This window comes from Culicoides brevitarsis, chromosome 1 (genome assembly GCF_036172545.1).
Source record: "Culicoides brevitarsis isolate CSIRO-B50_1 chromosome 1, AGI_CSIRO_Cbre_v1, whole genome shotgun sequence".
Taxonomy (NCBI): Eukaryota; Metazoa; Arthropoda; class Insecta; order Diptera; family Ceratopogonidae; genus Culicoides; species Culicoides brevitarsis.
This window is the reverse complement of record NC_087085.1, coordinates 44,806,385-44,819,655: the sequence shown is the minus strand read 5'-3', so window position 1 is coordinate 44,819,655 and position 13,271 is coordinate 44,806,385. Positions and strand designations below refer to the sequence as shown.

Here is a 13,271-nt window from a genome sequence, read left to right as displayed (position 1 = left end):
ACTATCCTGCTGTGCACACTAATTTTCCGGTTACTCGCCTCCCTGAACACACTAATTTTTCAAAAAATCCAAGTTACTCGCCTCCGATACACACTAATTTTTTTTCAAAATCCTGTCACGAGCCTCTGTAATTTTGACACAAAAAGCGCCATCTTGCGTTCCTCAGAGACATTAGACGATCCGCGAGGTAGTCTTTCAAGAACTTTCGGCGAGAAAATATCGAGGAGAAAGATCAAATCAATTCAAAATGGTAAGTTCTCTCGCTTATTAAAGCCTTTCTCCATCGATTCATCCCGAAATTCCCATCAATTAACCACAATTTCTCTGAAAATCATCCAAAAATAACCCTCGCCGTGTATTACGCAATGATTTCACGTTTCTCGATGCATCTTTACAACAATATCACGTTATCTCTTGTTTCAGAGTCAAGCAGTTAAGAAGTTGATTCCCTTGTTGGATCGCGTTCTCGTGCAACGTTTCGAGGCTGTCACAAAGACCAAAGGAGGCATTGTCATCCCTGAAAAGGCCCAATCGAAAGTTTTGCATGCCACAGTCGTTGCTGTCGGTCCGGGAGCTCGCAACAAGAATGGCGATCACATTCCTCCAGCAATCCAAGCCGGCGACAAAGTCTTGTTGCCCGAATACGGAGGCACGAAAGTCGAAGTTGACAACCAAGAACTTCATTTGTTCCGCGAATCTGACATCTTGGCAAAAGTTGAAGCTTAAAAAAGGAACAAAATGCTAAAGGAGACGTTTAATCATTAAAAAAATATATTTAGAGAAAAAAACCGTAATATTAAGCGACAGAGACGTTTTAAGAGTAATTTTAAGGGCTGCCTAACAAATTAAGTAAGGCTTTCTTGTGCGACGATGGAACAAGGCGATTGTTGCATTTTTTGTCATTTTACGTGCAATCTCTTGTGAAGTTGGCGTGCAGGAGAGTTTTGTTCTCGTTCTTTAATTTAGCTTTAGTTTTGTACAACATACCTACATTTATGGAATGAATGAAATAGAGTGTGTCTAGTTTTGACTTTACAAAGCTTTTTTTTATTTTTTCCGAGTCATTTGAGTCTTTTCTTATTTTTAAGGCAAGTATAAAATGTTTTACAAATGAAGATTAATTTTTTTTTTTTCAAAAAAAAATTTAATTTTTTGAGTCAAAATTTTTTTTTAACCAAACAAAATTTTTTAAATTTAAAAAAAAAATTTTTTAATTTTTTTGAGTCAAATAATTTTTTTTTTTTTGTGAAAAATCTTAAAAATTTTAATTAAATTTTTAAAAAATATTTTTTTAATTTTTTGAGTCAATTAAATTTTTTTTGTGAAAAATCTTAAAAATTTTAATTAAATTTAAAAAAAAATATTTTTTTAATTTTTTGAGTCAAATAAAAATTTTTATTTAACAAATTTTTAATAAATATTTTTAAAAAAAAATTTTTTTAAATTTAATTTTTTAATTTTTTTTAATCAAATAAAAATTTTTTATTTTTTGAATAAAACAAAATTTTTTTTGAGTTATATTTTTTTGAAAAAAAAATATTTTTTTTTAATTTTTAACTAAATTTTTTTTTATTTTTTTTCAATTAAAAATTTTCAAACAACAAAATTTTAAAAAATTTTCGAAAAAAAAAATTCTTCAAAATTTAAATTTTTTTTTTATTTTTAATCAAATTTTTAATTTAAAATTGAATTAAAAAAAAAAATATTTTGTATCAATTAATTTTTTTTTATTAATTTTTTTTTGCAAAATCACAAATTAAAATTTTTTGGCGGAAATGAAAAAAAAAATTAAATAATTTAATTTTTTTTTAATTTGTTTTATTTTTAAAACTTAAACTTCAATATTTTTCAATATTTAAGCATTTATTTAATTTTTGTCAAATTTTTAAAATTTTATATTTATTTTTTGAAGCGAATTTTATCAAAAATTAAACAAATTGTAAAATTTTTTGTTCAAATTCATCTTTTTTAATGAAAAAATTTTTATTGAGGTAGAATAAAATACGAAACATTTTTACTCGTTGCACTTTTGCCTTTAAAGTCAAGAATTCACAGACCTCGTGATTTTTTTAACAAAAAAAATAAATAATTTTTTTTTTAATTTATAAGAAAGCGCTTAATTTTTTTTTACTTGATGTTGCAATTCGTCAATGTACTCGTGACTTTGTCTCCGTTCACAGTCAACAAACTAAATTCTTTCCACAAAGCCTCGCCATTTTCGTTCGTTTTGAATTCCGCCTGAATTTTATCCCAAACTTTCTTCTTCGGATTCAGTTGAGGAATTTCTCCGTTCGCTTCAAATCCTTCAACTGTCATTTTCGTGCCGGGTGCTGATCCTGCGGGAACTTTCAATGGTTCGAATTTCTCTTCGTTAAATGCACACAAAACGAGTCCTTCGCTCTCGACACCCTTGAATTTGCTGGATTTCATGTTGCATAAAACGACAACTTCCATTCCCGTGAGTTCTTCTAAAGAGTAAAATTGCGACAAATTACTGACGATGGATTTTTTGCCAATTTCTGCGCCGCAATCGACACTTAAAACGGCTAAATTGTCAGCTTCGGGATGTTTTTCGGCAGTGAGAACTTTTCCAACGCGCAAGTCAGCTTTATCGGGAGTGTTTTCTGATTGTTCTTGAGCAGCTTTTCCTCCTTTTGCGGGTTTGGCAGTTGGATATGCTTTTTCCGTGAGTTCTTTGTAGAACGGAGTATCGAATTCCTTGCGAATTGGTTCCAAAAGACGATTGATATAACCTTCAACGGATGCTTTTAAGTCACCCGGATGAACTTCTTCCTTCGCAAAAGCAGCTTCAAGGTCTTCGTATTTTTTGTATTCGACATCTCCGCCAAATTCGGGCTTCCGGGTGATACGAAATCCTTCGCCTTCCTTGAAAAGTGAGAACAAAACGTGTTTCGTGAAGGATAAAAGTCCGTTATCGGTGATATTTCCGGGTTCGCAGAAGGCACGTTTAATCTTTTTCTTCACATTCGCCGCGCTATCCAAAATGTCGATTTTTGAATCTTCCTCGGAAGACGACATTTTTCCGCCTGTCAAGCCGGGCACCATGGGATTCATCAAATGAATGCGTTTCGCGTATCCCAGCTGTGGCATGTACTTTTCGGAAAATGTGAAAATTTTGCGTTGATCGACGCCTCCGAATTGCGCGTCGACTTTCAAATATTCCTCGTCGAGTGCTTGAAGCCCGGGGTACAAAAGTCCCGAAAGGAGAGGATATTCGACTTGTTTGACGACTTCAGCGCCGGCTTTTTTCGCATCGTGTTGCGTGACGACAGACGATAATTTGTAGACATCCAACGTGTATTCGCGAGATAATTGATAATCGGAGCCTTTGACGAACTTGAGTTTATCCAAGGGGACATCAATTGACTTGAGCATCGCTTTGATCACGGCTTCGTAATATTTCGTGCGTTGTTCCAACAAAGTCCACGGAGCTTTCATGTTGTCTAAATAGGCATGCAGATCCGCAAAAAGAATTGTTACCTAAAAAAAATTAAGAAAAAAAAATATTTTTTTGAGTGAAAATTTTCAAAAAAAAATAAATTTTCGAATAAAAATTGTCAAAATTTTGAAAAAAATTTTTTTCGATTAGAATTCTATAAAAAAAAAATTTTTTTACCGAAAATTTTGAAAAATTTTTTTCTTCGATCAGAATTCTATAAAAAAAATTTTTTTGACCGAAAATTTTTTCGATCAGAATTCTATAAAAAACAAATTTTTTTTGACCAATAATATTGAAAATTTTTTTTTTCGATTAGAATTCTATAAAAAAAAATTTTTTTGGCTGAAAATTAAAAAAAAAAATTTTTTCGACTAAAATTCTCTAAAAAACTTTATTTTTAGATCAAAAATTTTGAAAAAAATTTTTTGATTGAAATTATTTTTAAAAAATAATTATTTTTACTGAAAATTTTCGAAAAAAAAAATAAATTTACGAATAAAAATTGACAAAAATTTCAATTTTCGAATTGAATTTTATGAAAAATATTTTAAAACTTGAATTTTTTGACCGAAAATTTATCAAAAATTAACTTTTTCGACGGAAATTCTTAAAAAAAAAATTTTTTTCTTGATAGAAAATCAATCGCAGAGCCTTTTTACCTCACATCCTGCCTTCAAAAAATCCGCAATTTTGGACATCGGCACAAAATAAGCGATATGAGGCTTGCCCGTTGTCGCTGTTCCCCAATAAATTTTCAAGTCTCGTTCCGCGACGATCTTCTTCAGGTTCTCCTCGCCCAACGTCTCCTGCAAATTCCGCTGGATCAATTGCAACTTTTCTGCCGCACTCAAAGCCATCTTTTTCCGTTGCTTTTGTGATTTTGCACCGTCAACTTTGCTGAGGAAATTACACAAAAAATTGCGAAAATTCCACGTTGAACAAAAAATTAACAAGAATTCGTCTTCAAAATGCTCCGTGGGATTGTTATTGACATCTGCGAATGCCCATTGAATATTCACAAATTTTGTTTTCGACCGCCAAAAATTGAGAGCTCGCATTTTTATCCCCGGATTCCGAAGAAAATAAGCAATTTTAAGGCAAAAACAGTAAATTAAACGTAAATTTAAGAGTTTATAACGCAAGAAGTCGTATTAGTTTCATTGGTAAGTAATTTTTAATGTGAAAATTTGTGAAATTTAATTCGCCGTCATGAGGTTCGTGTCTGAAGAAAAGCGTTTCAACGATTTTTGGTCTTTAATTTAGGATTTTTGGATAAAATTCAACATTTTTTATTAAAAATTTTCAAAATTTTATTGAAAAAATGAAAATTTTGAACAAAAATCGTCGAATTTTAATGAAAATTGAGAAAATCAATTCCATGCCGTATAGAAGTACATGCTGTAAATAGCCATCCATGCGAATCTTTGCAAAAATTGGGTACAAAGAAACAGGCTTTGTTCAATTTTTTGCTTCAAATCAGCCAAAAGATTAAATTTTAATTATTTTTTGAAGGATTTTTATCGAAAAATGTTCAAAATTCGAAGAAAAAAAATCAAAAAAGGCAAAAATTAAGATTTAAAATGTTTTATTTTATTTCTAATGAAATGTTTTCAATATATTTTCATTTAATAATTAAGGCCAAAGCGTTTACAGTCCTGCATTTGAAGTACAAAGTTAAAATCTTACACGTTAAAAATGTAAAGAAAGCGTTTCAATTGCTTCTAACGAACAATCAACACACGACAAAACTTAAAAATTATTGCTATTCAATTAATTTTTAAAATGTAAAATGTGACTAAAAGCTACTTTCGAGCAGTTCGTTTTTACAACATTGCCGAAAGCGGAGTCCATCGCAGTATTTTCGACAAAAAGATCCACAGGAAAGACGTGAGCGTGCAAATGAATACGCCTGCCCAGCACAGCTCCAAACTCCAGCCTGTCGTGAAGATTCGTGCTTCCAAGAGTGTTTGTGCAATTTTAGCTTCGCCGTGTGCCGCGAGAATCCCATCGATGGCGATATTGTATTCCGTTTCGACGACAGTGTGCGATTTGTAACGCTTAAAATGGATTATCGTCAGTGTGAAAACAGCAAAAAGAGCTAAAAATTTTTTTTTTTTAATTTTTGAAGATTTATTTTTTGAGGGAAATTGCTTACCAGCTAAGAGATACATGACGCCAGTTACTAAAATCGCACTTAATTGTCGTTGACACACGCCAAAAGCACCAACAAGCGCGGCGCTTCCCAATATTATAAGGCATACCAAAGAACATGAGATGGATAAATTTTGCATTCCTAAAAAAATTAACTTTTCATTAAAATTATGATATTTAAAAAAAAAATAATTTTAACAAAAAATTTTAGTTCAGAACTTTGTTGAATTTTCTTAACTTTTTTTTCGAAATTTTTTTGAATTAATTATTGGAGGATTTTTTTCAATTTTGAAAAATTAAATTTTAGCTCTTTTAAAATTTTCATTAAATTTTTAAAATAATTCATAAAATTTATTTTTCAAAAAAAAAAAAAAAAATTAAAATTAAAAAAAATTAAAAAAAACAAAAAAATTTTCAAAAAAAAAAAAATTTAATTTTAAATTTAAAAAAAAAAAATTAATTTAAAAATAAAATTTCGAGCTCTTTTAAAAATTATTTTTTAATTTAATTTTTAAAATAATTTATAAAAATAAAATTTCAATTCAAAAAAAAAATTTTAATAAGATAATTTATATTTTAACATTTTTTTTAAATTACGATATTTTTTTATTTTATTTTATTAATTTTCACAAAAACTTTTTATAAAAATTTTTCTTAACAAATTTCAATTTTAATTTATTTTAAAAAATTTTATTAAACTTTTTTTTAAATTTTTTTTATCAATTATTGAAAGGATTTTTTTTAAATTTTTAAAAATAAAATTTCGAGCTCTTTTAAAATTTTAATTAATTTTCAAAATAATTCATAAAATTTTTATTCATAAAATTTTTTTTTGAATTTTTAAAATGAAATTTAAAATTCTCAAAAATTTTAATTAAGATTTTCTTTTCTTAAAAAAATTTTAACTTTAATTTAATTTAAAAAAAAAAATTTTTTTTTTTTATTAAATCAATTAGAAGGATTTTTTTAAATTTAAAAATGAAATTTCGAAATCTTTAAAATCATTTTTTTTAAATTTAATTTTCAAAATAATTTATAAAATTGTAATTTTAATTAAAAAAAAAATAATTTAAATTTAAATTTTTTTTTTAAATTTATCAAAAAATCAAGAAAACTTGAAATTTTTAAAAAATAAATAAGTAAGGAAATTTCTTACTAATTTGCGGATGCAAAGCTGGTTGCATTTCATATTCGCGCCAATTTTTCTTTTCTTCATCTTCATCATCCTCTTCGTCACTTTTCAAATAATTAACGCAAACACTTTTCGTTGGAATTCCACGCTCGCTAATTTCTCGTATTTCATCCCCCGTCAAATCAACGCACATGGTCCAAATTCCTCCATACATGGGGACAAGATAAACTCCGCCGCGATCTGTCGTGTGATGATGTTGATTTTTGCCGCGAACGTGATGATGATGCTCTAAAAAATAAATTTTTCAAAATTTTTTTACAAAATTTTTAAATTTAAAAAAAAACCTCTTCCAACGGGAATTCTCGCAACTTTTCCTCCCAACATCCATTCGATATTTTTCGTTGGCGCGCTTTCGTTCGCGAGTTTTTTCACCAAATCCATGTCCCATCGCACAAATTCCCACTGATTCGTCATGATGCCGGCACACAATAACGCTGTAGCTCCGCTCGTGAGAAGAAGCGTGAGAAATAAAATTGCAACGGGATTGGGAGAAGTTGTGCACATTGTTGGCGGTATTTGCGTTTGAAGGACATTCGTGTGTGCCGCAGCTGTTCCGCCTCCCGAATCGATGTCATTCATGCTGCCGTTATTGCTGCTAATGCGATTGTGATTGTCATCAATAACGTTCGTCGTCGTCGGTGTCGTCATGCCAAGGAAAAAACTGTGTTTCCGCGTCACTCCGCCGTACTCGGATGCCAATTGCTGTGTCGCAGGAAGAAACGTAGTTTGCTCATTTTGCGGCGATTTCAGAAGAAACGTTTCCGATTTGTAGATCACGGGCCAACTTTGGTTCGTTTTTCGTATCGCGCCGTTATTCTCGCACTTTGGTTGCAGAAACGGAGTCGTTACGTTGTTGCTCGACGCCAAACATCGAGTCGATACTTTGATTTTTCCGCCAGATTTTGTTCTCGAAAGTCATAAATCTGTCTCGCGTTTCTTCATAGCGGCGAGCGGCTCGAAGCTATCTTGCTCTTCAAACGTCGCAATGATGATTTTTTTTGCCTCACTCGAAATTTATGACGACAAACTGCGAAAAAGACAAGACAAAAAATGTTATCGTGTTTGTTAAGTTATTGGTCTAGTCCATGTTTTGTCGAGAGAGAGAGAAAAAAAAAACAACAAATTTCAAGTTTTATCGCAACTCACATTTGAAAGGCAGAATTTAATGCAATTACAAGTGTTATTATGTCGTCAGTATGTCGGAATGACGACTCTATGAATATGAATCGCCGTAATTGAACTAATCTGGTTTTCAAATCAGACTACAAGGAGACATGAAATTTTAACTCTTGAGGGAAAGTAATGAAATTGAAGTAATTTTTTGAATTAAAATTTCAAATTATGTTAATTTATAGCTAAATCTCTTAAAATATTTTTTTTTAATGAAAAAATTAACACCCGAATTTATGCAAATATTTTTTTCGAAAGAAAATTTTATTTTGTGCCCCTTTGAGTTATGCAATGAACATTACATTTAATATTTTCAATTTTTTAGTATTTCCAAATATTTTTTTGAATTTTTTTCTGTACAAAAACATATTTAAAGGTAATTACTTTAATTTACAAAAAATCGCAAAGTAGTTCTTAAATCAGAAATTAAGTTATTTCGTTACAAAATTTGTATATTTTGATCCATACGAATTTCGTAACGCTTTAACTCAAAATCTAATTTAAAAATTTAATTGTGATTTTTTGTAAATTATCATAATTAGCTATAAGAAGGTTTTTGTACAGCAAAAAATTCAAAAAAATATTTGGAAGTACTGAAAAATTGAAAATTTCAAATGTAATGGTCATTGCATATCTTATAAAGGCACAAAATTTCTTTGAAAAAAAATTAATTGCATACTTTTGGGTATCGAATTCATCAAGAAGCATTTCTATGAACTCAAAAAGGGAATGCTTCAACTCCAATTAATTTTTTCTCTAAAAGAAAATTTATTTTTAAACCCCTTAAGTTATGCAATGAACATTAAATATCATATTTTGAATTTTTAACTTCTTCGAAAATAATTTTTAAATTTTTTTCAGTACAAAAACCATCTTGAAGTTAATTTTGACAATTTATAAAAATCGCAAAGTAATTCTCAAATCAAAACTTGAGTTATTTCATTAAAAAATTTGTATATTTTGATCCATACAAATTTTGTAACGCTTTAACTTAAAATCTAATTTAAAAATTTAATTGCGATTTTTTTTGAAAATTGTCATAATTAGCTTTAAGAAGGTTTCTGTATTGAAAAAATTTAAAAATTATTCGAAAAATAGTAAAAAATTAGAAAAATGAAATGTAATGTTCATTGCATATCTCATAAAGTTACAAAATTTCTTTGAAAAAAAATATTAATTGCATAATTTTGGGCTTCGAATCCCTCAAAAAGCATTTCTATGAACTCAAAAAAGATTTTTTTCTCCGAAAATTCACTAAATAAATTCATTAAATCTGTCTAACATCCATATAAAAAATAAATCAAAAAAAAATTCTCTTTATTACCTCAATAAACCCCTTAAATGCCTTTAATTGCTACAAAAATCGAAACAACTTTTTATAACTGTTGACGATAAAACGATTATGCGTGTTCTTTTGTATGTTTTTCCGAAACAAAAAAAAAACTTTTTTTTTCGCAACTTTTGCGTACAATTCAACACAAAAAACCTTTTAACATTTTTTTTTGTTTTTTTTTCTCAACATCTGCAGAAATTTATTTCTTGCCGAAAATCACGCGAATCACAAAAAAAGGTACAAAAACCTCATTTAAGTTCAACCTAATTGAAAAACTAAACGCTTTTGTTGTCGTCGTACCAAACATTAATTCGCCTTGAACCCCCGTCAAAAAAAAAATTAAACAAGAGGAAAAAAAACGTGATTCATTCAAATTTTATTTTTTCCTCAACGTCAATAAATTAAACAAACAACAATTTCCACTAATGCCGCGGAGCAGCAAGAACATAAATTATTTATGTTTGTACGCGATTGTTACAAGTGATAACATTAACATTTGAAGAAGGAAAAAAAAACTGAAGTCATTCATGATTATTGTCATATGCGAATTATAAACGCGAAATAATAACAAAAAAAAATGTTGGTGTCATAAAACAGACAAGACAAATGAAATGACATTGCGTTAGTCTTCAACTACTTTGAATGAAATATTTTTTTTATGGCAGTCTGTGGATTTTCACATTTTTTTCATTTCTTTCTTTATCGCAGCAAAAAATGACAAACTTACGAATTTTCCGTTTTTGTTGATATTTCCTCCGCTAATTTCCCTTATAGTGTAATAATTGGTCCTTTAAACACCATAATTATTCTAATTTTTTGAGTTATTTTGTAAAAATGGGCCCATTGAGATTTACGATCGTCGTACGGTAGATGTTGATGTGTTCACCTTGCAATTCTCGGACGGACTGAAAAAATTTTCCCTTTTTGCCCAAACATCAACACACGATGATAGGATACGATTAGGCGCATGTCTGCGATCTGCATGTATGAAATAAAAAAAGTGTTAATACCTGAGAAATTGTTGAATGCTGAGTGACCCGGCGATGTTGTGTGCACGAATAGCGGGGATCGATACGACGACGAAACGAAGAAAGTCGGTAAAAAATATGCCACATGGTTTGTTTTGATATTTTGTGCCCTTTAATGAATTATTCTGGCGGATTGTCACACGCGCCGAGGCATTTTAATGTACAGAGGTTTTTCGAAATTTTTGTCATTTTTATCCATTTTTTGATATTTTATTAAATTTCATTATTTTGATTTTTTTATTATTTATTTTAAATAATAATTTATTTTTTTTCTTTACAAATTTGCTCTCAAAAATTAAAAAAAAAATTTAAAATTTTATTCAATTTAATTTTTTTAATTAAAATTTTTTTTTTAAACTTTAATATAAAAAAAATTTTTTTAGAATTTTTTTCAATTTAATTTTTTTTTAAATTAATTTTTTTTTTTAAACTTTAATATAAAGAAAATTTTCATAAAAAAAAATTTTTATAATTTTTTTTAAGTTTTTTTTTTTAAATTTTTTCAAAAAAAAAAAATTTTTTTTTAAAATTTTTTTTAAAAACTTCAATATAAAGAAAATTTTCATCAAAAAAAAAAAAAAAAATTTGTGAAATTTTTTTCAATTTATTTTTTTTTAAATTAAAGAATTTTTTTAAAACTTCAATCTAAAGAAAATTTTCATCAAAAAAAAAAAATTATAGAATTTTTTTTATAAAGAAATTTTTTTCACAACTTCGAAAAAAAAAAAATAAAATAATGATAAATAAAAAATAATAAAAAAATAAAAAATAATGTTAAGAATTTTCGAAAAACACACTGTTCACATGTGAAAGTGAAAAAGGATTAGCAACATGTTGTTGATATACACACACACACGTCAACGTCATGCATGTTATTTTGTCATTTGAAGCACCTCTAAGGTTGCTATCGGATTATTTTAAATACCTTTTGATAACGATTGAAGGTGTTAAGTAATTTTATTCTCTGTTTGTTTACTTCCAGTTCAATTTGTTGTTAATCGTTACGAAGGTCAAAGTTCACAAAAATGGCAGAAAAACCCGAAGAATTGGAAACGCAAGAAGAAAAATTGCAACGCGCCAAGGAAATGTTTGGGCGCGGAAGTCGAAACTACTACGTGAAAGCGTATGCCGAAGCAGCTGACGACTTGAGTCAAGCATGTGCGATCTTTGCGGAAATTCATGGAGCCACAGCTGACGAATGCGGGATGCCCTATTTGTTGTATGCCAAGAGTATGATCGCCATTGGGCAACAAGAGACCAAAGTTTTGGATGTTCCGAGCGAAGATGAGGAGGAAGAAGGAGGTAAATTTAAAAAAATCTTAAAAATCAATTTTTTAATAAAATTTTTTTTTCAGAAGGCGGCGATGAGGAAGATGCTGATGGAACAAGCAGCAAAGAAGAAAACGTCGAAGAACAAAAAGAGCCTGAAAAAGTCAACGGAACGTCATCAGCTGAAGAAAAACCCGCCACAAATGGTCATACCATCGTCGATGCTCAACCGGGAACCTCTTCAGGCGTCACAGCAAACGGCAATTCCGAGACCGAAGAAGATGCCCAATCCGAAGCCAACAACTTGGAAGTCGCATGGGAAATTCTCGAACTTGCTGCGATCATTTTTGCACGTCAAGGCGAAGCTGCTTACGAGAACTTGGCAGAAGCTTTGACCGAACTTGCTGTTATTTCGTTCGAAAATAGTCACTTTGACATCGCCATCAAAGATTACATGAAGGCTCTCGACGTGCACAATCGCATGGAAAAGCAAAATCGTCGACATGTCGCGGAAATTTACTTCCAAATCGGCTTGTCGTACTTGATGTTGAACGATTTCGACGAATCCATCAAAAATCTGCAGAAGGCGAGTGAAGTGTTGAGTGCTGAAATCGACGTTTGGAAGATCAAGGATCAAACGGAGGAAACTGCGGCGACAATTAAAGACTTGGAAGAGACACGAGAGGAAATTCGCTTGAAAATTGTCGAAGTTGAGGAAACGAAACAAGTCGTAAGTTTATTTTAAACCCTAAAAAAAAAATAATTTTTAATGAAAAAAATTTTTTTTTCAGTCCGTCGAAGAAGTCAAACGCGAATTAGAAAAACTTCTCAATCATGAACCCGAAAAGTCAGCAAATGCTCCGGCTTCGTCGTCATCAAGTTCGAGTTCAAGCGCAGCGCCAGCCGCAAAAGCTAATGATATTTCGCACTTGATTAAACGCAAGAAGCCAGATGCCCCAACTGAAGTTGATGTCGATGCTTCTCCCGCTAAGAAACAAAGTATCGGCGAATAAATTTTTAGACAGTTAATTTTATTGTTGAGCTATATCGTGCTCGTACTTCTCATGTTTTTTTTTACTTATTTACTCTAATTTAAAAAATTGTACTGAATAAATATTAAACTCTTACTTGTATTAAATGAGATTTTTTAGAATTATTCAAATCATATTTTTTTTAAATTTTACTGTTCACAAATTTTTCCCCATTTTTTTTCAATTTTTTTTTTATTTTTCATTTCATAAGACTTTAATTTATTCTTATATAATTTTTTTTTCAAAATTCTTTTAAATATTTGAAAAAATTTTTTTTAAATTTTTTTTTTTATATTTTCGATTTTTAAACTTTTTTTAAAGTTTATATTTACTTTATGATTTTCAAAATTATTCTTTTTCATAATATGTATTTTAAATTTTTCTTTAATTTTTTTAAAATTCTTTTAAATCATCGAATTTTTTTTAAAATTAAATTTTAAAATTTTTCTTTCGAATTTTTATTTAGAATTAATTTTTAAAATATTTCTTTAATATTCTAAAAATTTTTTTAAATTTTCGAATTCGATTTTTTTTTCGAATTAATTTTTAAAATTTTTCTTTAATTTTTTAAAAAATCCTTTAAACCTTTAAACCTTTAATCCTTTACGAACCTTCATGGCTTTTTCAAATTGTATTG

General features: G+C 29.2%; 4 protein-coding genes across 5 annotated transcripts; 2 read left to right on the top strand and 2 right to left on the bottom strand.

Annotated features, from left to right (window-relative positions):
* The first annotated feature begins 127 nt into the window (after positions 1–127).
* LOC134832071 (10 kDa heat shock protein, mitochondrial) lies at positions 128–1,049 on the top strand. The gene is made up of 2 exons (XM_063845966.1): positions 128–250; positions 424–1,049. The coding sequence occupies exons 1-2, from the start codon at positions 248–250 to the stop codon at positions 724–726; spliced, it is 306 nt and encodes a 101-aa protein (XP_063702036.1). The 5' UTR covers positions 128–247; the 3' UTR covers positions 727–1,049.
* An 846-nt stretch (positions 1,050–1,895) lies between these two features.
* Positions 1,896–4,419, bottom strand: LOC134827144 (tyrosine--tRNA ligase, cytoplasmic). Its single transcript, XM_063839700.1, has 2 exons — positions 4,120–4,419; positions 1,896–3,501 (listed from the first exon to the last, which is right to left on the bottom strand). The coding sequence occupies exons 1-2, from the start codon at positions 4,315–4,317 to the stop codon at positions 2,128–2,130; spliced, it is 1,572 nt and encodes a 523-aa protein (XP_063695770.1). The 5' UTR covers positions 4,318–4,419; the 3' UTR covers positions 1,896–2,127.
* A 69-nt stretch (positions 4,420–4,488) lies between these two features.
* LOC134838482 (protein NASP homolog) lies at positions 4,489–12,739 on the top strand. 2 transcript variants are annotated; one of them, XM_063854024.1, is made up of 4 exons: positions 4,489–4,623; positions 11,317–11,636; positions 11,693–12,333; positions 12,395–12,739. In XM_063854024.1, exons 2-4 carry the CDS (start codon positions 11,360–11,362, stop codon positions 12,614–12,616), a joined length of 1,140 nt encoding a protein of 379 aa, XP_063710094.1. In that variant the 5' UTR covers positions 4,489–4,623; positions 11,317–11,359; the 3' UTR covers positions 12,617–12,739. The 2 variants fall into 2 exon arrangements, with proteins under 2 accessions (XP_063710094.1, XP_063710093.1); XM_063854023.1 differs by having other exon boundaries at positions 11,690–12,333.
* On the bottom strand, positions 5,103–10,198 carry LOC134838483 (uncharacterized). The gene is made up of 5 exons (XM_063854025.1): positions 10,034–10,198; positions 7,088–7,830; positions 6,768–7,031; positions 5,616–5,753; positions 5,103–5,558 (listed from the first exon to the last, which is right to left on the bottom strand). The coding sequence occupies exons 2-5, from the start codon at positions 7,449–7,451 to the stop codon at positions 5,284–5,286; spliced, it is 1,041 nt and encodes a 346-aa protein (XP_063710095.1). The 5' UTR covers positions 7,452–7,830; positions 10,034–10,198; the 3' UTR covers positions 5,103–5,283.
* Positions 12,740–13,271: the final 532 nt, after the last annotated feature.